General features: G+C 46.9%; 1 protein-coding gene across 8 annotated transcripts in view; it reads right to left on the reverse strand.

The window, feature by feature from the left end:
- Positions 1-4,975, reverse strand: part of MTCL1 (microtubule crosslinking factor 1) — a 145,258-nt gene extending 140,283 nt beyond the window's left edge. For 3 of the 8 annotated variants that reach the window (XM_087438892.1, XM_087438897.1, XM_087438894.1), the window contains exon 1: positions 3,780-4,974. In XM_087438892.1, the coding sequence (XP_087295018.1) occupies positions 3,780-4,850 (1,071 nt within the window). In that variant the 5' untranslated portion in view covers positions 4,851-4,974. Of the gene's footprint in view, positions 1-3,779 lie in introns of all 8 variants that reach the window. The other 5 variants (XM_087438895.1, XM_087438896.1, XM_014780333.2 and 2 more) reach the window with 3 other exon arrangements.
- Positions 4,976-25,501: the final 20,526 nt, after the last annotated feature.

Below are 25,501 nucleotides of genomic sequence, written 5' to 3' on the forward strand. Positions count from 1 at the left end.
TAAACCAGAGCAAAAATAAGCAGCCTTTCCCCACACCAACCCTCGCCCGGCCTGCAGGATGTCAGCACTTTGCAGGACACTCTTTGGGGGCAGGCAGGCGGGTCTTGTGAGTGCATCACCAGTAACGTGAAAAGCATTTTCAAAATAGGCCAACAAACTCAAAGTGAGTAAATCCTCTTGGAAAGCCTGTGGAAACAAAGAACATAATTAATATGTTCACAATGAGCACTACGGCTTGTCTGATTGTCTCAGAGCACTCAAGCAAAGCACAGTGCTGGCAGGCGGGCAGGGAGCAAACTCACAAGCAGCATCTAGTACGAGTCCTCATCATTAAGAAACGGGCCTGGGTTTGGTTTAAGAAAGAAGCAAAGGCCTTTGGATAACTGAACTCAACTGCTCACCTTAATTTCTGAATACTTCCAAATATGTTCGATTCATCAGAGGTAAAGGGACAAGAGTGCTTTTCTGACTGTGTTTTCATGCAAAAAGCCAGCTTCCTGGGTTGAGTAATTTGGCATTTTTCATCTAGTCACTTGGTGCCCTTTGATGAAGGCAGAGAAGGAAGACAAAGCAGGGTCAGGGAGGGCCCCATACGGCTCCACACAGCACAACAGAAGGCATGCACTTCTCTGTTGACATTTGCTATTTTAGAAAAATACAGCAGTCTGGCTAAAAACCACGAGAATTCCACTTGAATTTCCTGATCAATAAGACATCCTCCTATGGTTTTGAGGCCTTATTTTTCTGTTTGATTACTTTTAGGTCATTCTAGCTCAGAAATTGTGACAGTCTTGTACAGTAATGGTGAGAGAACTAACTCAGGAAAGAAAGTAATAGTTAATGTGGTCACAATCCTCCAGAATATATCAAAGTAAAATTTCTGGGTGTCTTCTTGTTAGATAACATTTGACTGGAGGGATGCTCTTTCTAATCACCAGGGCTCTGTGCAACAGCCCCTGAGAAAGCAGCAGGTCAAGGATGCACTGTTATCCACCATCTAAAAAAGTACCCTGAGCAGCAAGAGCAACACAAAGAGAAGTCTCGATGTATAATGTGCACCTAAACACCACCTGCAAAGGCCTACCTACTGCCTCTGCCCCAGGAAGTCATGGAGGCTCCCAGCCCAATTCTGCACAAGTGGGCAGGCTCGCTGACCTTAGAAAAGTCTACCAGGATTGTTGTATTTCTTTCCCAAATCGAACTATTGTAATTTAAGCTTTTGAACAACAAAATGTGTAACTCACACATACATTTGCAATTGTTCTTCTGGTCTCCTAGCCTTCTTCAGAACTCTACCCACTTCTCTCTCCTGCTTTCAGAGGAAAGGCTGGAGATGGACTCAGGCACAGTAAACAGCTGGCTGTAACACTTTCTCCACAGGAAATGGCAACTGAACATTTCCCACAAATTAAAGATTGCCAGTGGGATTTCTATGACCATTTGTACACAGGCTAGTGGAGAGGCGTCCATTATGGCCCTTTCACCTAAAAAGAAAAGAGGTCCTCTAGGAAAGCCAAACATTGGGAACATTTTGAGCTAATAAAACAACTCTAAAGCAAGCAGTGTACTCTGAGAAAAGTAGCCTTGATGGAAATAGGGACACAGCCTGGCACAGTGAAAAGAGCAAAGGCTCTGGAGGCCGTGAAAACAGAAGCTGCCACACCTACTAGCTGTAAGACCTTGGGCAAGTCATTAAGTTTTCTGAGTTCTCAGCATCCTTGTCTGTGAAACTGGGGTCATAATAAATATAACAACAATTATACCCCAAGTAGTTGTGAAAATTCACTGAAATATCAAATACACCAGATCAGACTCTTATCTCATCCACTGAGAATTTAAAAATGTGAAAGATAGGGGCCGGCCGGGTGGCGTAGTGGTTAAGTTCACGTGCTCACCTAGGTAGCCCAGGGTTCACAGGTTCAGATCCCAGGCGCGGATGTATGTACCACTCATCAAGCCATGCTGTGGCAGGCGTCCCACATAAAATAGAGGAAGATGGGCACGGATGTTAGCCTAGGGCCAATCTTCCTCAGTGAAAAGAGGAGGACTGGCAACAGCTGTTAGCTCAGGGCCAGTCTTCTTCACCAACAACAACAACAACAACAAAAAAGTGAAAAGATTAAAGCAAATAACCAGTTACCCAGAAATGAATCCTGAAATGATGTCAGACTGGCTACCTTAACATCTTTTCTTTAAAAAAAAAAATTCCATTTTCTGTTGCTTCACAGTCATGATTTGGATAAACATCATTCAACCAAAAACACTGTGAGTCAGTGATTATGCTGAGTTGCGGCTACAAGAGTGAACAAGACCATCTTTCTGGCCCTCAGGGAGCTTACATTTGTTGAAGATTTACAAAAGTGCTGGTCTCTCAATAGAGTCACGCAACACAGTTGCTTGCCCTTTCTCTCCAACACCTTTGAATTTCACTCTGTGGTCTGCTACATTAAAGAGTAGGTGACAGGAGAGCAGTATCTGAAACATCTCACTCCAGTCCCAACCTGCCCTCTTTTCTCACCTCTCTCCCTCTCTGCCTCAGTTACCTCTCTGCACCAATAAATAACTCCTGGGCTCAGCTGGTCAGAGCTGCTCCTGACCAGAGGTTTAGGATTAGGAATACTCGGCAGCTAACTGACTCCAGTTGGAACTGCACACTTCACCACCATTCACCTTAAAAGCCCACACCCTAGGTCCCACTGGCCAAAAACTAGGCCTCACTTGGGTAGGTTCAGCATTTGCTGAGAAAACAGCACAAATCACTAAACCCACTGATAAAGGAGGCCCAGTGCACTGGTTTGGGGGGATATATATTACCATCTCAACAGAAACACGAATAGATTTATACCAACTAACCTAACCTGTGAATTACAATAAATTAAAACAATTGCCCTCAATACAATCCCCCTTATTTTCTCTCATGTCACCTCGATTGTCTAGACACCTCAACACTGTCTAAAGCCTCTGTTCTGCAGCATCAGCCCTCCTCCTCAGAGAAAAGATGGAGTCAGACTGAGTGCCCCAAAGCTAACAAGACCAAGAGGCCACTGACTGCAGGTCCTGCGGGAAAATACTCCGAGAGAGGGTGGCAGAGGCTGCGATTCCCTCGAAAGTGCTGGCGCGTGGAGGGAACCAAGTGGCCTCTCCTGACACGAAAAAGCGGCTCACAGAAGCTTACAGAGGACTGACCAGCAAAACACTGTTGTCCTTCAACCCAGGCCACACTCAAGGGACGCCTGAACTTAGGTTTATCACCGAAAACAGCGGAGCCCCCTCTGCCTGTCCTGTCCGAGCCTCTGAGGGAGACACTGAGGGCGCTGGATAAGCAGCAGACGCGTCCGCAGCCTGGGCCACCGCACCCTCTGGAACCGACCGACACACACACACACACCCCACCCCCCCTCCGTGGCCCGGACCAGAGCTCCTTGGCTAGGTATAACCCACTCCCACAGGTGAGGGTGGGCAGATATGTGGGAGTCAACTGTGTATCCAAAATGTGATTATAACCACCCCTTCCCCAGCACATCGACAGGGGCAAAGGCATCAGCTGAGAAAAGCAAGACTTCTAGAAACAAGAAAAGCTAATTGGGTTGAGAACTGGCCCGGACTCACAGATCTTGGTGCTCCTTCTAGAAGTTTTGACTTAAGTTCCCAATGCCCAGCGTGTGCGGCGGCAGTAAAGTGAAGGGCAGAAGGGAGAAAGTCCTTGTCAGGACCCCAAAGGCGGGCCCCTGCGCGCACCCAGACCCTCCGGGACACCTGCGGCAGAGCCGACTGCTCACCTTGAGATAGTCGTTCTCCGAGCGCAGCTCCTCCATCTCTCGAAGCAGCTCCTCCTCCTCCACCGCCGGTACTAGCCGGGGCTGCTCGCCCGCGCCGGCCTCCTTGGGGGTCCCGGGGACCGTTCGCTCCAGCGGCAGGCGTCCCCCGGCATCCTCCGCCACGCCGGGCCCCGGGGACCCCGCGGGGACCCCGCCCGGGCTGCCCCGACCCCCGAGGCAGACGCCGGCGGCGGGGGGCGCGGCGAGGAGGGCGGGGGGCTCGGGGCTGCCCGGAGGCGCCCCCCGAGCTGCGGGACTCGTCGTGGGGGCTCCTCGCAGGGGTTCCCGGTCGCTGGAGCCAGTGCCAGACTCGGCGTCGCTGCTGGCGGCGGGGAGCAGGCGCTGCTCGTCCGACAGGGGTTCGGAGGGGCAGTCCGAGAGATCGGAGCTGCTGTCGGTGTGGCTGATGCGCGAGCCGGGGGCCGGGGAGCCGGCCGCCGAGGTCACGGCGAGGATCACCGCGGCGACCGGGGCGGCCGGGGTGGGGAGCCCGGCGGCGCGAGCGGGGGGCGCCCCGGAGCCACGTCTGGCTTTGCGGCCCTTCGCTGTGGCGGGCGGCGGCTCGACCCCGAGCGGCGGCGGCGGCGGCTTCCCGGCCCGGGGCAGAGGCTCGGCGGGCGCCGCGCGCGCTGCCCTCCTGGGGCCCGGAGCGGCCTTGGCGCCGCCCGCTGCCCTGGCCCCGGCGCCCGGCGGCGGCTTGTCCTTCGCGCCCGGGGCGCCGCCGCTGAGCCGGGAGAGGCGGCCAGGCGCGGCCAGGGGCCCCGGCGAGGGCGGCGCCTTGCCCGCGAGGCTGGGCGAGCGCGGGGCGGCGGGCGCCGGGGCTCGGCCCGAGGACGGGGCGGCCGGGGCTGGGCCGGGCGCCGCGGGCCGGCCGTGCAGGTCCTTGAGGAATGGTCTGGCGGGCGAAGGTGCGCGGTGCAGCCGCCTCCGCTCGGCCAGCGGGTGCAGGTGGTGGTGGCGGTGGTGCTGGCCGGGCGGCTGCGGCTTCGCGTCCGGCGCACCGCCGCCCGCGGGGCCATTCAGCGTCTCCATGGCCGGCGCCCGGGCCGCGAGCAGCAGCTCGGGCGGCAGATGCTCCGGGCGGCGGCGGCGGCTGCGTGCAGCCTCCCGGCGCGCTCGCTCATCACTGTCCGCCAGCCCCGCCCGGTCTGCGCCCCGCGCTCCCGCGCCGCCGCCGGCCCCCCCGCACCCCCGGCCCCAAAGATCCCGGCGGGGCTCGCAGCCGCCGTCGCCGCGCTCTCCCCGCGCTGAGGTCACTGCCGCTCGAGTTCTCCCGGCGCAGCAGCGCGGCGGCTCCCTGCCGCTCGCATCCCCTGGACGCCGCGCTCCCGGCTCGCGGGGCCGCCGCCGCAGCCTCGCACACCAGCTCTCGTCCGGCAGCGGCGCGGTCGGCGCGCTCCCCGCCCACGGCGGCCCGCGCCCCGCAGCGTCCGCCCGCCGGCTCCGGCCCGCGCCCGTCCCCGCCCCCGCCGCTCCCGACGGAGAGAAACTGCACGCGCGCTCCCCCGCCTGCCGGCGCCCTGTGCGCATGTCCTGCCGGCGGCCAGCCGGCGCTGGGGGTGGGGCGGAGGCGGGGGGGCGGGGCCTGCGCTCCCCCGGGGCTCGGGCGCGCGCCGTGTCCCCAGCCCTCTCTGCCCTGGGTCCCTCCTTGCTTTTTGAGGCCCCAGAGTCAGTGCCAGGAGCTGGGGAGTGAGGGAAGTAGCAGAAGCGAAGTGGGGGTAAGGTGGCGGGCACTGGCCGCTTGTGGGAGACTGGAGGTCCGGGAGGCGTGGGTGGGCCCCTCTGGGTGGGGCGCCAGCTTTCCCTGAGTTGACCAACCCCCCCCCCAAAGGCCCCTCCATCCAACCCCTGCCTCCCAGGACCCGGTAGTTCCCCCTCCCCCACTGTCCTATCCAAGTGTGCCGAGAGTCTCCACTCTCCTTTAAGGCTTGCTGGTACCCGATGCAGCTGTCGCGTCAAAACGGGCACAGCACTCCACAGTTGGCACCCCCAGTGGCCTCTGTAGCTCTGACAAGGAGAAGCTGCTGTAGAAATAGGAAAAGCAGCTCGCCAAGCTTGGAGTCAGAAAAGGAACTCACATTTATAGTTCCGGCTGCCAGCCAGGCACTGTTAGACACTTCATAGGCATTGTTTTATTTAATCCTCATAACAAGTCCGAATTGGAATTAGTCTTCTTTAAGGACGGGGACATGGGTGCAGGGAGGTGAAGTCGGTGCCTTAGCCAGTCCATGGCTGGGCCCGGAGTCGCAGCCAAGTCTGTGGAATTCTCAATCCTACACGCTATCCTCTCAGAGAACTTGCGAGTCTGACGTGGGCCACTGACGTTTTTGAGCCTCAGTTCCCTCGCCTGTATAATTAGAAAATACTGCCACCTGACTTTGGAGATTAAATGAGCAAATACGAGAAAACACTGTGTAAACTGTAAAGTGCTTTTCAAATATTCTTGAGCGCAGCTTTTGTGTCACGCGTTGGATGTTGGGCAGTACTCAAAGGAATAAGGCCCAGTCTGTCGTCTAGACAGCTTTGGGGAAGGCAGTCATTACAAGTTGCTGGGTGGGCACTTACCCAGCTGGGGGAGGTTGGAGTTTCCCAAGAAGGATGAGTTGGTCTCCTGGGTGAATGCCCAGGACTTGCCAGAGCAGAGGCTGTAGGTGAGATGACGCTGGAGGGGTGGTGGGCCCAAATATCCTTCGGCGGAATTGGGACGTTATCCTAGAGGCTGGGGGAGCCGTCCGAGGATTCTGAGCAGGACTGATCTTATTTGCTTACAAATATACCACCGGCGGCAGCAGCAGGAGAGGGAGGCCGATGAGGGGGAGCTGTGGCAACGAGCACAGACGACGGGGCAGTGGGAGTAGGGGTAGAGAAAGGGGGACAGACTTGTGAAGATAAAAGGAAAACTAGACTCCCAAGTCTGATCTTAAGTACGAATTACCCTACTTAGCCACCTCCTTCAAAAAAACGCGGGATAAAGTGATTTTTTTTAATCCTGTAAATCAGCAGGGCCGTACTCCCAGAAGACATCCTGTCTGCTTCTCCTCACATCCCCGCGGAGATGCCTGCCACGCCCTGTGACCGAGCTCTGAGGACGCTGGAACCTAGTCTGCTCTACTGCTCTCTTGTTTCATGTGAGTCCTTTCCCTGGCAATTCCTCTGAATGTGTAACAGCACACACGGAATATAATCGGTACTGAATCTCCTTTGACTCAGTATCTAACAAGAGCACAGCCATGTTTCATGGAGTATTTGGAGAAAAAGGGCACTGGTGGTGACAACACTGCAGAGAGGCTTGAGAGGTGCCGAGCCACCACGCCCGGCCAGCTCTCCCCTAGAGGGCGCCCTAGCTCCCCCCTTCCGGAGCCGGCCAGTTAATCAGCGTGTGGCCGCTGTCAGTCCCCGGAGCACAACTGACTGGAACGCGGGGTCCAGAAGCTTCACTTAGAACTTCTTCCAGAGACCCAGAGTCTCCATCACCCTCACTTTTCTCAAGAATTATGTCCAGGACTCTTAGCACAAGCATGCCATTCCTCATACCACAGATATCATGCAAAAGACCACCTTAAAAGTGTTTCAAGGGGCCGGCCCGTGGCTTAGCGGGTAAGTGCGCGCTCTCCGCTGCTGGTGCCCCAGGCTCGGAATCCCGGGCGCGCACCGACGCACCGCTTCTCCGGCCATGCTGAGGCCGCGTCCCACATACAGCAACTAGAAGGATGTGCAGCTATGACATACAACTATCTACTGGGGCTTTGGGGGAAAAAATAAATTTAAAAAAAAAAAGTGTTTCAGTAAGTTAGTCTTCCAAAAAAATTAGCCAGGTGACCATACTGTTTGTGGCCAGCGTCCCTTTCCCTCCCGTAGTAAGTCAAACAAAACCCCTACTCTGGATTATTAGCCTGGCATTTGCTTCTGCTGGCCTTGGCAGCAAGGTGTTCAACAACGCTTTCTTTGTTTTCCAATATTCAGTGAGTTACAGGTGTAAAGAGATATCTGCTTGCATAATAAATATTTTTAATGTCACATGTGATTTTTAAACATTTTTTGTTGTTAAATCAAGTTAGTCTAAAGGCAGTAGGGGGTTTACTATTTAAAGGAGCCTTGAAGAGCTTTATTCTGGAAAACAATAAAATCTAGTGGGCGTGTGCCTGTTTGGGTTTGTCTGCCCTCACACTCAGTCTTTGCCCTTCCCCAACTCACTCTGTATAGAGGGGAAATAACCCATAAAGGTTGGTTTTCCAACTTCCTGGGTTTGCTGATTGCGTTTGGCCAGTGGGAGGCGCTGTGGGAGATTGGCGTGTAACAGCAAGCGAGAAACCAGCGTAGCATGTCTTACCTTCTCTCTCTGCCTTAAGTGGCTTCTTCAGAGTGGCCAGCTCTCCTCTGTGGACTGGCTTATTGGGGTTCCAGCTTTCACTGGACGACCTGCTCCCTCTAGTAACTTCACCTCCTCCCATTGCCTCTCAGTCGAGGGTGGTAGTGGCTGCCTGTGGTTGCAAATCTCTGGTTACTTCACTGTCCCCTGTTTGGCTCTTGATTCCTCCCCCACCTCTGTGACCAATTCCCTGCAGTGTAATCCCTGTGTTGTAAATCCTTGCACTACACTCCGGGGTTCCGATTTTCTCATTCTTCTGCAGAGGCCTAATTACAAGCCTAGGGAACTGCACGCAGCAGCTTTGATGTAATAAGTAGTTTAGTATAACTGTGTCCATGACCTCCTTGTCAAAGAGCAATGAGGTATGGTGACAAGAGGTATTGGCACCAGGTAAATCTGGGTTCAAATCCTGTCTAAGTCACTTGCATTCTGTGTGCCCTAGGGTAAGATATTATTATCAATATCACCATCATCTTTATTATTTAACACCAGTGGAATAATCTTCAGTACTCTTTAAAATGTGAGCAAACCAAACTTGGAGAGTTAGAAATCTAGTCTACGTCTGTACAGTTATATAAAGAGAAACAATTTTTCACTTTGTTTGACTCATAGAGGAAAAAATACAAGTTAGGACTGCATGTCCCTTGCTACTCTGTATTCACAGACAGAATTATATGCAGAATTTCTGCACCCTCAAAACCTTGTCCAAACCTACGGACATATCTATTTTCCAGTGTTTTCCCTTATTTTAACACAAAAGCACATTTAGAATATGAAATAATTTCTTGTTTAAATAATAAGAAATCATCCTCTTTGAAAAGAGTGGAAAGCAGAGATTTTTAACAGAGTGGGCAATTTTTTGGGTGCTTCAGGAAAGTTAGGGTTAAAAAGGGACAACGTGAGGTCAGGTGACCCTCCTGCGTTTGAAGCTGATGTGTCCACCCCAGAAGGGGGCGGGGTGCCTCCCAGCTCCTCTTGGAGGGTTACTGCCAAGATGCCATAAGGGGCCTGAAGCACAAGGACCACTGACCCCTTCTCATGACCAGATTGGCAGCTGTGCGTGCTGGTGACGGTGGTGATGAGGATGGCTTCAGAGGCTCTTAAACCTTGAGTACATTAAAATCACCTGGTGAGCTTGTTAAACTTGCAGATACCGTGGCCACATCCCCCCCTGATTTCAAAGGTATGGAGTGGAGCGCTGGAATCTGTGTTTTTAGTAAACAGTTTTGATGCAGGTAACCACCTGACCACACTCTGAGAAACACTGTGTTAGTATTTGTAACACAGCTCCAAGTGTCGTATGCTTGTCATTTGCATTTCCTCATGGTTCTTTTTGAAACCTCATTCAGTGCTGTGTAAAAATCTGGATGATCAAGATGAAGAGATATTGATAAAGATTTACTCAGTTAAAACCGAACTGATCACATGTCCCACCGAAGGCCTCTCGAAGCACCAGTCTCGGGGAAGTGGTGAGTCTCCCTCTGACTTGAGAACCTAGAGGAAGGATATCGATGACAGTAGAAGGAGGGCCTTTTGCTCTGGAACAGTGCTTCTTAATGAGGGTGGAAGCACCCTCTAGGAGCACTGTGGCAGTTTGTGGAAGTATTTTTTGTTGTCACTACAAAGGATTGGGGAGACTAGTGGAATTTAGAAGGGGAGTCAGAGATGCGAGATGTCGTCAATAGGCCCAGAGAAGAATTGTTGGCCCACATGCTGCACAACTTCCAGACCTCCTTCTGAAACATTCACGTAGGTTAAAAAATGTATATATGTTTATCATTATCTGAGCCTGGAATGTAACTGTTTGTCTTAGTCTGTTCTGGCTGCTATAACAGAACACCACAGACTGGGTGGCTTATAAACAGTAGAAACTTATTTCTCACAGTTCTGGAGGCTAGAAGCCTGAGCTCAGGGTGCCAGCATGGTTGGGTTCTGGTGAGAGCCCTCTCCTGGGTTGCATACTGCCTGCCATCTTCTCGTGTCCTCATGTGGTGGAAGGGGCAAGGAGTCTCTTTGCAAGAGCACTGCTACCATCCATGAGGGCTCCACCATGGTAAGCTACTCACCTCCCAGAGCTCCACCTCCTAATGTCATTAGGATTTAACATGAAATTGCGGGGGAGGGGTACAGACATTTGGTCTATAGCACTGTTTTACACATAAACACAATATTTTACATATAAAGCAGTATTTTAAGGGTTATTTTAATATATACTGGATTTTTTTAGGAATGCAGCAGCAATAGGAATCAAGAGTGGACTTCATTTTATTTGGAAATTTACAATGAGTTTTTTATCTTTCATCATTTTGTCATTGATGGCAGCGCCACTCAGTGTTTGAGTCATCAATATAACACACCTGTATTTGTCTGCATTTTAACTGTTGCCTCTATGTATAGAATCTGACTACTTCATTATGTGTATTTCTAGTATATTTGTACCTAAGCTTTATATGTTGAAATACATATTATTTTGTTATAAATTATGTTTTTTTATTATTTCTCTTTTGTATTACCAGTAGAGCATTATGTTGATTTTTCAAAATATATGTTAAGGGGAGTGATACACACACATATAATGATTCTCATTTCGTGAAAGTAAAGGGCACTTGTAAGAAAAGGGGGCTATGGGGACCAGCTGGTGGCACAAGCGGTTAAGTGTGCGCGCTTGGCTTCTGCGGCCCGGGGTTCGCAGGTTCGGATCCCAGGCGCGCACCAACACACCACTTGGTAAGCCATGCTGTGCCGGCGTCCCATATAAAGTAGAGGAAGGTGGGCACGGATGTTAGCCCAGGGCCAGTCTTCCTCGAGAAAAAAGGGGAGGATTGGCATCAGATGTTAGCATCGGATGTTAGCTCATGGCTAGTCCTCCTCACAAAAAAAATTTTAAGAAAAGGGGGCTCTGCACTGCCCTAGTTGAGAACCAGCACTCCTGCTGCGCTTGGCTGGAGAGAGCTGAGATGTCTTGGAGGGTGCCCCAGTGGTTGGTGTTGGGATAGCATCCCTTCCCCAGGCGCGCTGAGAAAATAGCAGACTCTACGTGTGTCAGCCCAGGGTGGGTGGGAGTGGGGATTGGTGATTCATAGAGACTTCCTTTCATTAAGGGAGGCAGTGTTCCCTTATAGAAGCTTTTGGCATGTTTGCTAAACTTGAACTTAAAAATTCGGGCTCCTTTCCTCTTACAACATAACTGCTCAAATTCTTTAAATTATTTTTTTTAACTATTTTGAGATTCTAAGCTTGATGCACAGAGAAAATATGTTGTTAAATAAGGAAAACTAATCCAAGTTCTCTACATTTCCTGGTCAGCAGCATGTATACTCTGAAAACTTCAGGGAAATTAATGGGTTATGTTGTGGCTCCTCCCATTTAGAGCATTACACACTTCACCATGCAGATTCTGAAATGCACAGCATGTCTCGCTCGTATGTATTTTCATTGTAATTCATCATTGTTTATTTCTCTACCGACAGAGTTACCAGCGTTCAAATCAGAAATGGAGAGTTGAAACAGAAGATGCCAATATCCACTTCTTCCTGCCAGTTCCAGCTTTCCTGCCCAACTTTAATGCTTACCTTTACCTACAAAATAAGAGCAGGTTTACATGAAAGGCAAAAGTAGAGCCACAGATTTATAGAAGGTTCCATAGCAGATGGTACTTATGAAATGAGTCTCCTGAATAATTCAGGAGATAGGACACGGATAAGATTACACAAAAAACACAGTTTAATTATTATTTCTGCATAAAATTACTGTCAAGCAAATTTTACCAGTGAGGAGATAGAGCAATGTGAGTTCTATGCCTGGTCACAGTGATTTGTTCAGTTACCTTGGACAAAATGGCTTAGTCTTCCTGTGCCCTTGAGGCCTAATCTACAAAATTAGGGAGTTGAACTTAAATAAGCCTTTTTTCTTTTTTTTTTTTTGAGGAAGATTGGCCCTGTGCTAATATCTGTTGCCAATCTTCCTCCTTTTCTTTTTTATTCCCAAAGCCCCAGTACATAGTTGTGTATCATAGTTGTAGAGCTGTAGCTCTTCTATGTGGGACATGGCCTTAGCATGGCTTGATGAGTGGTGAGTAGGTCCGTGCCCAGGATCCAAACCTGTGAACCCCGGGCCGCCGAAGCAGAACACATGAACCCAAGCGCTACGCCACCAGGCTGGCCCCAAATAAGCTTTAATGTATGTCCCTGTTTAATGGATCTGAAGGTTGAGGTGAACTTGTGCTGTTTTAACACTTAATCAACATGGGATTATCCGTAGTAAATTGCAGGTTACCTCTGTTCATTCTCAGACAAAATGTACCCAAAGAATATAAACTAATTTTAATAGAAGAATGGTATAGTTAGGAAGGCTAATATTATAGAACAAATGAGACAAATGTTAGTTATACATATACCTGATTACCCTATTGGGGCCGACTATTGGGAGTTCATCATGTTTTTAAGTAATTCTCAGTATTATTAGTTAGAATAAGTTCATTTCATATTTGCCTCTTTAAATATTGCCCACAGGATCTAAGAATTTGACAGCAGAAAGAGGCCCTAGAAAGCATTTGTGGTCCTCTCATTTGTCAGCCCCTATTGAGGAAACCCCATGACTGGTATCACCACTGGTTGTTATTCTGAAGCTGTCCTCCCTTCTTTAATTAGGGTGAGCGTATAATTTATCATCCAGACCATAGACTGTTTGCGAATGGAAGGGGCACTATTAATGACTGCACCAGACAGCGGGCATGAACTGGACCTGGCAGCAGCTCAGGCAGTGTGGTCACCCTATGAGTAATGTACACCCCTCAAGGTAAGAATGTCTCCAAGCTGGATCAGACTGATTCATCTTTATATCCACCTACACTAAGAAGACATGAATACTTTTCATTTTGGTTAACTCTTTCAAATATAATTGAGATAGAAGACTGCTAAAAAAATCCTCATAGCCCGTTCATCCACTTAACCGTTTATACACTCATTCATTTGAAGATTATTTATTGAACACCTTCTAAACTTCTAGACTATATACAGATGTTGAGAATGGCAGGGATGAAAAAAACATGGCATCTGCCTTTATGGGGCTCATAATCTCATATAGAAAGGATTATGAGAAAGAGAAAAGCTACCCCTGACGGTGGAGCTGGCCTCCACCGTCACTCGTGCCTCCTTGTTCCTAGGATCTGGATTAACTCTCCAAGCTAGGCCCTGGCATTCTCCTGTTAAACATAAACAATGTTACAGAACCTCAACATTAGACAAGGCCACTCTGGGACCATGATGGATCAAGACAAAAACAAGACCACTCCGTAGTCATGTCTGAACACAGACAAAACACAAGCATTTTCTAAACCACAGAAATGACCCAACATCCCTCTCTCCCAGCTTGTTTGAGTGACTGCTGCTTCTTACCAGTTACAGCTTTCGCCTCGCTCCACGTGCGCCTCCTTCTAGACGAGATTTATTAAGATACCCAATCGCAGAGTTACCCCCACTCCCTGACAGCAGCCAGTCTATAGCAAAGCCCCACTTCATTGAACCCTCCCCAAAATTATCCAATGCAAGTCCAAATCCATGTCTTTTCTAACACCCTCTTACTGAGGGCCCCCCTGGTGTCCATTCGCCCTCACTGCTGTGAGCAGTAAACTCAGCTTACTCAACCACAGGTGTGTGTGTGCCTGGTGAGTTGATAATTGTGACTGTCAGCATAAGGCGAGGAATCAAATGAAACTGAACATAGCAACCATTCTCTGTTTTACAGATATATGAATATGCAAAACATAGTTTTTGTGCTTTAATGGGTCTTGTTTCTCCTTGAAAAAGACTGCATAAATATTGAAAAAAATCCAGAAGTGGAATAGCTAGATCATATGGTATTTCTATTTTTAATTTTTTGAGTAGTTAGATGGAGAAAGACAATTATCGTATGACTTCACTCGTATGTGGAAGATAAACAAGCAAAAAACACATAGATACGGAGAATCAGATTGCTGGTTACCAGAGGAGAAGGGAGTGGGTGGAGGGCGAAAGGAGTAAAGGGGCACATGTATATAGTGTCAGATGGAAACTAGACTTTTGGTGGTGAATGCAATGCAGTCAATACAAAAGTCGAAATATAATGATGTACAACTGAAATGTATGTAATCTTATAAACCAATGTGACCTCAAGAAAATAAAAATAATAATATTGAAAAAACATTATCAATATATTTAAAGGCTCTAAGTCTCTGAGCAGCTAAACCTGCTCAATAGTTGCCCAGATCAAAGCCTACTTTGGAGATGATGCTGAACAGAAGGTCTTTCAGCTCCACAAATTTCTTTTTTTCTACAGTGAAGCAAGGATCTCATCTTTTGCACCAATGTAGTGCCATTTTATAATCTAGGATACAGCATTCAGTGATTTCATGAACTCCCAAATCCGCTCTGCTGTGCAACTGACCTTGTGTTTATTTACTTCTATTTTCTCTGTACGATGCTTGTCAAATACAGTCAAGGAGCTGCTAATGTAAGTTTGGAAATTTATTAAGTAATGAAATATAAAATATCTTAGAAGCATAGAAAGAGGAGATAAAGAAAATAAAAATTCGGGCCCAGCCCGGTAGCATAGCGGTTAAGTGCACGTGCTCCGTTGCTGGCGGCCCGGGTTCAGATCCCAGGCACGCACCGATGCACCGCTTATCAGGCCATGCTGTGGTGGTGTCCCATATAAAAGTGGAGGAAGATAGGCACAGATGTTAGCCCAGGGCCAGTCTTCCTTAGCAAAAAAGAGGAGGATTGGTATGGATGTTAGCTCAGGGCTGATCTTCCTCACAAAAATAAAAGAAAAATTCATTGCTTATTCAGCATTCCGAAGGAGTGGAACACAGTATTTAAAGGATATAATTCTTTTCATCTCTAAAAAGATAAGTGAAATAGAATGGAATGGGCTGTCTCCAAAAGTACAATGGCAGGTTCTCTGGGAGGGTGTTGCCCAGGCTGATGGTAGAGACGTTTCTTAGCCGGGAAAGGGGCTGTGTCTCAGCTCTGCAGTTATCTTCTTGCTCTCTTCTGTAGCGCAGCCTGCTCAAGTGCAGAGCCACAGGGCAGTACAGAAGCCTGCACACAGTAAGTAGGTAGTGTATCTGCCGGTAATATAACTAAGATAACTCTCCAGTGGAGCGAGTTGGTGTCAGGAAGGAAGACAGCCAGGAACTGACACAGTAGGAAAGCTGCAAAAGCTGTCATTGTCATTATATTTTCCTCTGGTCTTTATTCTTAAAGATGACAAGAGTATATCTTGTCATTGTCTGGCATCTTGGAGAACATTCCACACATGTTATGATTTTATGTAATCATAAAGTTGTCTTTCTCTTTCTTTTCTTGCTCCCACTCTTAAAAGCATCTATGAATGTGTCATCAAGTTCAAGGGAGCCATTACTTAGGACAACCTAGAACCACAGTCTGCTTAAAGCCCTTTTTCGGGGTTGAGGCCCTTCCAGCTATTCACTCTGCGGAAGTCTAGAACCTTAGACAACATTCTATCAAGGAGAACACTCTGGAGTTCATGTTTGCTTTATTCACTGAAAGTTATGAAGACCAAAGCTTTCCTTTATACGACTTCTACATATCATTCCAGGGGGAGAAGATGGACCAGGAGTATAGTTATCTTGTAGCTTTTTCAAATAGAAACTCATTTTATTCTCAATTAATGAAGTGTAAAGAAATCAAAATCAAGAGCATCAGCAGTTACTACCTCCTAGATGCTGGAACTTTTCAAAGTGAACGACAAAGCAGATTCATATCCTTTGAAGAATTTGTAAATTCAGGAAATGCTGAGACAGGTAAGTGCTCCTGCGAATTTTGAGGTGTGAAAAGTGCAAAGAATCACAATGTGCAACTTTTATATGAGTTTTGTGTCTTGTACCTCTTGGAATGGACTTAAAGTGGATTGAAAGATGCAGTTGAGAAATAACTTTCTTAACTAAACCACAGTTGGTATTTTCACTACCAGTTGGCCCTTTCTGTGAAAATTCGAGATGCCCAGAACACCTGCATTTCAAATGGGAATCCACCAATCCCTGTTTTCTTCCTGGGGAAAACAACAAGAACAAATGTAGAGAAACAAACAAAAACAAAAATTCAGCCAAGTTAAGACAACCAAACCATTTAAAACTGACAAAAACTGACTAGAGTGGAAAATACAAATACTGAAGAAATCACTCTGCTTTATGAACGTAATTAGTAGTCAATTACTGTATTGAGAGTATTGAATATTGAGACTCGCTGATATATTTTTGGCTCTGAGGAATGCTGACTGGGAAAACAACTCAGGGGTGCTCTGTGACCCGTTCTTTCAATGTTTGTTACCTCTCATTCATTTATATTCACTTTTCATTTATTCTTCAAAAGACTTTGTTGTGACAGGCACCGAATATAAAGAATGAAAAGGCCTGGGCCCTGCCCTTGAAAAGTTTATGAGGAGACAGATATCAAAAGAAATTAAAATACTGAAAGAAAGTTGCTATACTAGCAGTACCCAGGGCCAGCCACAAAATTTGTGGGGCTCAGTGCAAAACAAAAATGCAGGATCCCTCATTCAAAAAGCAGGGGGAAAAGTGCCATTAAGTGTTCTCAAATATAAAGCTTCTCTTTTCTTCCATGGTCTCTCCCTCAACTTGTCACGCTGCTTTCATTTGTTATTTAATGTTGCTCTAAGTAAAGAAAAATTAAGATTTTAAATTATTAGCAAGAATTTTACTGTAAATCTTTATATTGTGCAATGCCACTTTTTAAATGCAAAAACATGAGCATTTAGCTCATATGTTGAATCACAGAAATTACACAATTTGTATTTTGAATCTCATACATTTATATGTATCTTGTTCTTACCAGAACAGTGGAGATGCTGCCCAAAGCTAACTCAACTGTTTTTATTTTGCTTCTCGACATTTGCACATTTTCCCAACACTGTCTACCTTCGGCTCATGGGGAGTAAGGAAGGACTGACAGGAGAAGGGGCTGTGGGTTGTTCTTCTCTCTCTTTCCTTTTATGTCATCATTTTCAGCAGAAGTGCTAATACAGGGAAGTATAATGAGTAAGAAATAATATGATAGAGCTCCTTGGCCATTCATGTTTCTTTGAACACCATTGCTTTCTTTCTGCGTTCAAAGCAAGTTCTGGTCAAAGCAGTTTCTGATTCGAGAGGAAAGTGTGGCCTCTCAGAGCTGCCAGCTCCCTTGCTTACTAAGTCATTGACGAAACACACTTACCTTGTGTTTGCTTTGAGTCTCGCTAAACTCCATGCACTGTGGGTCCACCAGAATGCGGTGCTCAGGGGGTCATGAATGCAGTATGCAAATGAGGTGGCCAGGAAAAACAGAAATGCATATTGCGTGTATCTGCTCTGCTCATCCACCTGCTCTATTGTCCCACTGGACTTCCCTTTAGAAACGCACCAAAGTATGTTCAAAGATAAATGTAGTAAGAATTTCAAGTTTAATGCAACAGGAGAGCATTAAGCCAAGGATGGAGCCCTTCTAAGCATGGATCCCGTGCTACTGCAGAGGTTGCGTGCCGGGGAAGCCAGCCTAGCAGCATGAATGTACATAGTAAAAGATGCGGGGATCAGAAGTCCACGCGGCAGGCTTCTCTCTATGGAGATAGTACGGTGGCTGAGAGCTTGGGCTCTGGGGTCAGACCCCAGCATCGCCAATTTGTATCCTTGGATAAGTTACTTACTCTTTCTGTGCCTCTGTTTTCTTGCTTGTCAAATGGGGATAATAATGGTATCTAATTCATACGGTTATTGTGAGGATTAGATTTTAATACATATAGATGTTTAGAATCATATTACTTGGTGTATAGCAAGACCTGAATAAAGATTAGCTATTGCTAGTGGAGATGAACGTATGAGGCAACGTGTCACTCCTTCATAATACTGGTATCTCTGAGACCATGCTCGCCAATCAACTTTCTGACAGTAATTTAGCTTTCTATATAAATCTGCTTACAGGCAAAGAATGTGCTTCATAGTTCTATTTCTCATTGGAAAATGATAAATAGGTATTCTGGTTTACAAATTAAAAACAAAAAAACAAGAACAAAAGCACAGAGAGGGACGTAATTAGGTCTGGCAAGACTTTATGGTGGAGGTAGCAAATGAGCCTTATCAGATGGAGTAACGGGTCCTAGATATGCTTGTCCTCTCAGTTTTACAGATGAAGAAACCAAGGCACAAGGAAAAGAAGTAATTCACGAAACACCACCACACTGTTAAGTGCCAGGGCCAGGCTTTGCACTCAGAAGTGCTATGTGAATGTACACTCCGCTAGCACATTCTGAACCACCATCCAGCGTATACTGCTACCCTCCCACTGGGGTGTCAGGCAACCATCAGAGCTGCTGTGGACCTTTCCTAGGGGTGAAATGCAGCCAACTTTGCAAGATGCATGGAAAAGAGAGATGCTAGAGAGGCAGCTGGAAGGGAAGAACTAATGGTCATCAGGCAGGCGATCCCCGTAAATGTCTTGCTTCTTTATGGGAAATTTAATGCTAAATATCTGATCTCTGGGTTCAAAAAGCCAGGAGCATATCTGGAATTTCCATTTGTAAGTGAGATGATGGTGAAAGGAAGGTTTTATATTTATCAAGAATCATAGGCCTTTGGGAGTACTTGGAGTCCATACAGGAAGGATGAGTTGTGTTCAAACTAATTCTATATAAGTTAACATTTGAAAAGGTGGGGAAGTGGGGCCAGCCCGGTGGCATAGTGGTTAAGTTCGTGCACTCCGCTTGGGCAGCCTGGGGTTTGTGGGTTCGGATCCCAGGTCACAGAACTACACTGCTTGTCAAGCCACGCTGTGGCAGCGTCCCATATAAAGTGGAGGAAAATGGGCACGGATGTCAGCCCAGGGTCAATCTTTCTCAGCAAAAAGAGGAGGATTGGCAGATGTTAGCACAGGGCTAATCTTCCTCACACACACACAAAAAAAGGTGGGGAAGTAATTTTTTAATTAAAAATTTGAATAGGGCCATTGAGTGTGGAGCAACACAACCCCTGTATGGTGATCTGAGGAAAGGCTGGCCTCGAGCCCCTGAAATAATTGTTTGTCTTTAGATCCTTTCAGTAGTTTAAATGTGGTCCTGGGGGAATATTATTTGAGAGGATCAAAGGAGGAAGCAATTAGATTCTTTGAGACTTGGGGAAACAGAGACCACTAGGCACAAGGGAATCTACTTGTGATTTTCCAGTGTGCATTCAATGATAGTAGTGTGTTTGGACTGGTTTCCCTTGGTGCTACACGATGAAATAATCAGTGGACAAGGGCCAGCCCACCAAGAATGCTCTTGGGTTGTGCTTACGTGCTATAGGGTGAATAAGAAGCATGACTTTGATCCATGCTTCCAAAACTGTATCTCAATCTCGGACGTTCATTTGAGCACAGAGCCAGTGTGATCAGATCAAATGCTGATTTAACAAGATGTTTTAGGAAGGCCCTTGATAATAATAATAGCATCATAGATGCAAAAATCATGTCATCAGAATGCATGAGGTTATTGATGATTTTGCATGTGTGTGGGCTTGGAATTGACTTAACTTATTAGGTCACAGATTTAGCTCAGTTCCTTGTCTCCCGTGGCAGTTTTTCCACATTAATGATTAGGGAGAGAGTTGCCACAATCTCATTCTTCCTGTCTGTTTTGGAGGATATTGAGGTTTCACTGGAGCTGTATTCTGTACAAGGGTTGATCTAAAGAGGAAGAAAAAGGATGGCCAGGAGTATGCCCCTGAAATTCTGATAGGAAGGCACTTTCAGAGGACAGAGGAGCAGGCAGATGCATCGAAGAGAAGCCCCTTCTCTGTGCTGCTTTCTTGCTCCTTTAAGTTAGTACACGCTCCAGAAGGTTCATCTTTCTCCTTATCTTTCTCCTTTCCCAAAGACTTCCAAGCCATCCACTCAGAAAGTACATTTTTGTTGAGCATCTACTATCTGCAAGGCATAGCCATCACCCATCTCCTTCACAGAACCCCTCCCTCAGCCCCTCAGCTCTACCCTGCGCACCATCCAAGCTCTCTGAAGGCCTCTGGGTAATGACTGACTCCCAATTTCCTGTCATTGCATGCTTGGCCAGCCTCAGCATAGCATGGAGGAGAATGCCTAACCAGGGCTTGTGGCGTATGAATTGTAACATTTCCATGTTTACCCTGCACGAACAACCAGGAGCAGAGTATGTACAAATTTCAGGCTAAGTCTGAGAGAAGCCCTGCCCATTGCTGAGAAATTTCCTAAATAAAGGAGAAATTTATCTATCTATAACTTTATTTTGCTGTGCAAAAGTATAAGTACTCTTCTCCAAATATGTAAAGCTGAATGTTTTGGGGATTTTTTGTTTTTCTTTTTTTTGCTGAGGAAGATTTGCCCTGAGCTAACATCTGTGCCAATCTTCCTCTACTTTATATGTGAGTCGCTGCCACAGCATGGCTGAGGAGTGGCGTAGGTCTGCACCTGGGATCTGAACTCCAGAACTGGGCCACCAAAGCAGAACGTGCCAAACTTAACCACTACTCGTGGGGCTGGCCCTGGAATGTTTACTTTTTTGTTTTTTAAATTAAGAACAGAGAATATCAACATCAGTTGCTGCTAGATACTCTGCAAATCTCAAATGAGGGGACATGGAAAAAACACACTGAGACGTTTTTTGGTCCTGATTTGCAATGTTAGTAAAACCTTTGTTGCTGTTTGAACAGCTTGCTAATGGAGTGAAATGTAAATATCTTCATAATAGTAAATTTGTTTTGAAACTACCTGGAAGGCTAACTTGAATTTATAGAAAATCTATAGTTTTTTTCTGATTTGAGAAACCAGCCTTTTATGTATAATAATAATGGGAACTAGACAGCATATGTTCTTTGCTGATTAAGAACTGGGACACCCAGTTTCAGCTCTGTCCCTGGTAAACAAAGCATGACCTGCAAACATCTGGCTTTGGGACCAGACTGACCTCAGCTGAAATTTCAGTGGGCCTCAGTGAGTCTCTCACTTGCTGGCAGAGTGAATCCAGGCACAACGTGGCTTAACTTCTCTCCATGTGGTTTCCCTTCTCCACCAACAGCATGACGATAGTAGTAATAAAATGCTCACCCAAGAGTTGTTGCAAGAATTAAATGAGACATATATATATATAAGACCTTTTGCACATTGGAAACACACAGAAAAATTCCAATTAATTAGCCACGTGGCCTTTGAGCCAGTCACTTAGCCTCACCGGTTTCAATCCTCTCCAACTCTAAATTCCCTTTCCAAACAGCCCACATAGATTATAGAAAATTGTAATTAGCATATCCAGCACCAGCCTAATTCACACCAGCTCCTGCGATCACTGCAATGACACCGTTTATATGTAAATGGCACTCCAAGTCCCTGAATGGGGCCAGTGCACTCAACTAAGAAAATAGTGTCTGACCTTATTGCCACTCCTCCTGTCCTTAGCAAACTCTTGTTCACGGAGAACACAAAGGTGCACTTCTGACCAGGCCCAAGGAACTGACAAAGTCAACAAAATGCAGTTTGAATTTTCAAGATTTTTCTTTGGTTCAGTGATGGGAACAGAAATGACCCTACAGCTGAGTAGTACCCACCTTCCTTTAAGAGATGTGTGTTGTCTGGAGGTAAAGCCATGCCAGCTAATTCTATTTGGGTGGACTGTTGCAATTAGCTATGATAGCTGCTTGGAGATTCTTTTAAACTCAAAGGGAGTTTTGACTGACCTGAAATCACCATCAAGACGTGTGTGTGTGGGTGTGTGCATGCGTGCACACGTGTGTCCAACAGAAATCTGTGTAGTCAGGAAGGTTTGACTGAATGGGTCTTAGCATCTGCTGGCTGACTCCATTTCCCACCAAACATCTGAATCAGCCCTAGTTAAGGCTTATTCATTCAGCAAATAAATTTTGCTGTACACAGAGAACACAAAGATGACTGATCATTGCTTTGGCCCTCAAAGAGTCTTGTTAAGGAGCCAGTATATGAGAAAGATAATGTATCCCAGTGTTGTGAGAGGCGAGTGCTGCAGTGGGGCACAAAGGAAAGAGTAACAGCTTTCCCTTGAAGGTGGGAGGGAGCTGGTGAGGAATGGTCTAGAACGGAGGTGACCATTTTTGTCTGTTCCAAATTTGTGTTCCCCCAACTCTTAAGGCTCCTTCCGTGCTCCTTATTCTAAAGAAATAGGCTAGCTCTTGCCATCTGTCAAGTTTGAGGCCTCCTGTTTGGGGACATGATGTTATCCCCAAGCTAAATGTGTCAGTGGGAAATCATTGTGGCAGATAACTGCAAGCAAATCAGAGTTTTGCTGAGTTGCTTGGGCATGTTCCCTGTGAGGAGAGCTCAGCAGGTCCTGCTCATTAACCTTCTCCCGAGTGAGGAAACGAGGGCCAGCCAAGATCTGGGGATTACAGGGGGCCAGCAGTTAGTCCTGTTCCCTAAACAAAGCTCCCGTCTACAGTGTAAACAGTAGGTGGACTGTTCACTGGGTCGCAATCTAAGCCCCTGTCATCAGGACAATTTATTCACTGGAATGAAGCCACTTTGAGCCAAGAAGAGTATGGAAAGGTGGTTTGTGGATAGTTCCTCTCCACTTCTGTACAACCCAACCCAAAGGCGGTCCTTAAAGGTACCCAACAGCCACCTTTAGGAGCTTTGGAGCCCTCAGGGCAGTGTTCCTTAGAGTTACCAAGTATCAGCACCACCTGGAGCTCCATTGCTGAGCCCTGTCCCCAGAGTTTCCTATTCAGTAGGTCTGGTGGGACTTGAGAGTTTGCATTTCTAGCACATTCCCAGGTGAGACCACATTTTAACCAGCATTGCCTCAAAACATGACTGATTGTGATACCAAGCCTCTTAATCTCAAATTCGTGTGCCGGATGTGCAGTAAGCCAATCACTGAGACATCAGTGCTTGGAGATGGAGAAAAGTTTATTCAAATTGGCCAAAACAAGAAGGCAGGAGGATAGGTTCTCTCAAATCCACCTAAACAAGAGAAGAAAGCAGGGGCTTTTGTAGAGCTAAGGGGCTTGGTAGGAGGAGTTTTGGCGAAACAAAGGGGGAATCGGTGTTTCTTTCACTCCAGATAAGCCCTTGGGCAGTCTGACTTCTGGGCATCATTGGCAGCTGATTATCTGGTGATCCTTGAAAGCATTCTTTTTCTTCTGCAAAACAAGCTCATAAATCCTTGTCACCCTTGAGTCATCCCTTAGGTTAAACAAGAAAACAGCAAATTGACAAGATTAACTTCTTTTCATCTATGTTTGTGTTTGGAACAAGTTTGAAAGGTAGTCTTATTGAATATTTACAGTGACCCTCAGGTACCCAGCATCAATTGCTCTTGCTAAAACAAACTTGTCAATTTAGGTATGAGATTTAGTGCAATCTTGCATGCAAAGGCAAAGGCCCCTAGAAGAGCAATACTATTTACTCTTGGTAGGGACATTTTATAGGAAAAGAAAAAGGTTACTAGATGATCATTGTTAGACCAGTTACGATAAGAAAAAGATGTTTGATTAAAGATCACTTTTGTCTCACTTGACTCAGTGGCTGGGTGACAGGTTCCTCAGAACAAGTCTTAATTTCATGAGAGTTTATCATTAAATTGTTTTTATTTATTTATTTATTGGTGAGGAGATCAGCCCTGTGCTAACATCTGCCAATCCTCCTCTTTTTTTTTTTTTTTTTTTTTTTTGCTGAGGAAGACTGGCCCTGGGCTAACATCCGTGCCCATCTTCCTCCACTTTATATGGGACACCGCCACAGCATGGCTTGCCAAGCAGTGCGTCGGTGCGCGCCCGGGATCCGAACTGGCAGACCCCGGGCCACTGCAGCAGAACACGCACACTTAACCGCTTGCACCACTGGGCCGGCCCCTGTTTTAATTTTTTTTAAATCAAGAATGCTAATTTCTTCCAGATGAAGATTGGGGATTATATCACACAAAATTAGGTTCCTTCCCAGACTGGATTGGGGCATATATTCTTTTATACCAGGAACACAATCCCACTCAAATTAACATAAGTAAAAGGACACAACAGCTACTCCTTCCGGCCTCTGAGAAAGAAAATGGTGTCCGGTCACATTACACTAGGAAATCAGAGTCCTTTTGTCTTCCGCACAGCAATGGAGTTCTTTGTCTCCACTTCTCTCTGCAAGCTATCTGTCTTGGCTAGCTTGTGGGTTTTCTTCTCACTAGTAGTTTCTCTGCCTGGGGGTTTGGTCTCCTGCAATGATGGCTTGTGCTGTTGACCACACATGATGTTGCAGCTGTGCTCCCACAGCTAACCAACTCCTTTTCTCAGTACCTGTGTTCTAGAACTCCTTGGAGAGAAAATCTGATTGACCCAGCTTGGTCCAAGTATTTGCCCCTGGTCCAATAGGGGGCAGCTGCCAGCTCCAGGGGCGATGGCCAGCCCAGCATCCCTGAAAGAAGAGTCTGGGTGGGGAGGCAATGACAGACGCATGTCATTGAGCTGTAAGCACAGTGGACCACATACGTTCCACCTCAGAGCTTTGTCATACATAGGACTACGTGTATAAAACACCTCGCCAGACACACAGTAGACGCTCAGTAAAGATTAGTTTCTTCTCTACCTCATTCTTCTTCCCGCAAATTCTTCAGCATTTGGGATTCTGGTTAACCGTGTCTTGCAGGATAGCATAGATGGGGTGGTCTTCTGAACCCTTGATCCATCCCCTTACAAGTTGCACAGCTAGTGCTGTTTCAAGGCTCAGGCACATTCTCAGCCCCTGGCTCCATGGGAGAGGCGGAATCTTTAGGTCTGCCAGCTCAGAGAATAGTCACACGCCTCTCCTTCACACTCTGGAGAAGTATGACCATTTGTCAAAGATTTTTTTTTGCAGAAAAGGCGACAGAAATTATGGATGTGTAAAATTGTACCTTGCTCTCACGTGTCTAAATTGTAATCCAGATGCTTGATTGAATGCATGGGTTTCATGGCACATGTGTTCTTTTATGCCAATTTATGGGGGGAGAAAACTTTGTAATCCCAACAGAGACAATGGCTTTTTTTTTTAATTTTATTTATTTATGTATTTTCCCCCAAAGCCCCAGTAGATAGTTGTATGTCATAGTTGCACATCCTTCTAGTTGCTGTATGTGGGACACAGCCTCAGCATGGCTGGAGAAGCGGTGCGTTGGTGCGCGCCCGGGATCCGAACCCCGGGCCGCCAGCAGCAGAGCGCGCACACTTAACCGCTAAGCCATGGGGCTGGCCCTAATGGCTTTTAAAAATTAGCATCACGGGGCTGGCCAGGTTGCACAAGCGGTTAAGTGCACGCGCTCT

Source organism: Ceratotherium simum, chromosome 14 (genome assembly GCF_057802395.1).
Source record: "Ceratotherium simum simum isolate JZ-2026a chromosome 14, ASM5780239v1, whole genome shotgun sequence".
Taxonomy (NCBI): Eukaryota; Metazoa; Chordata; class Mammalia; order Perissodactyla; family Rhinocerotidae; genus Ceratotherium; species Ceratotherium simum.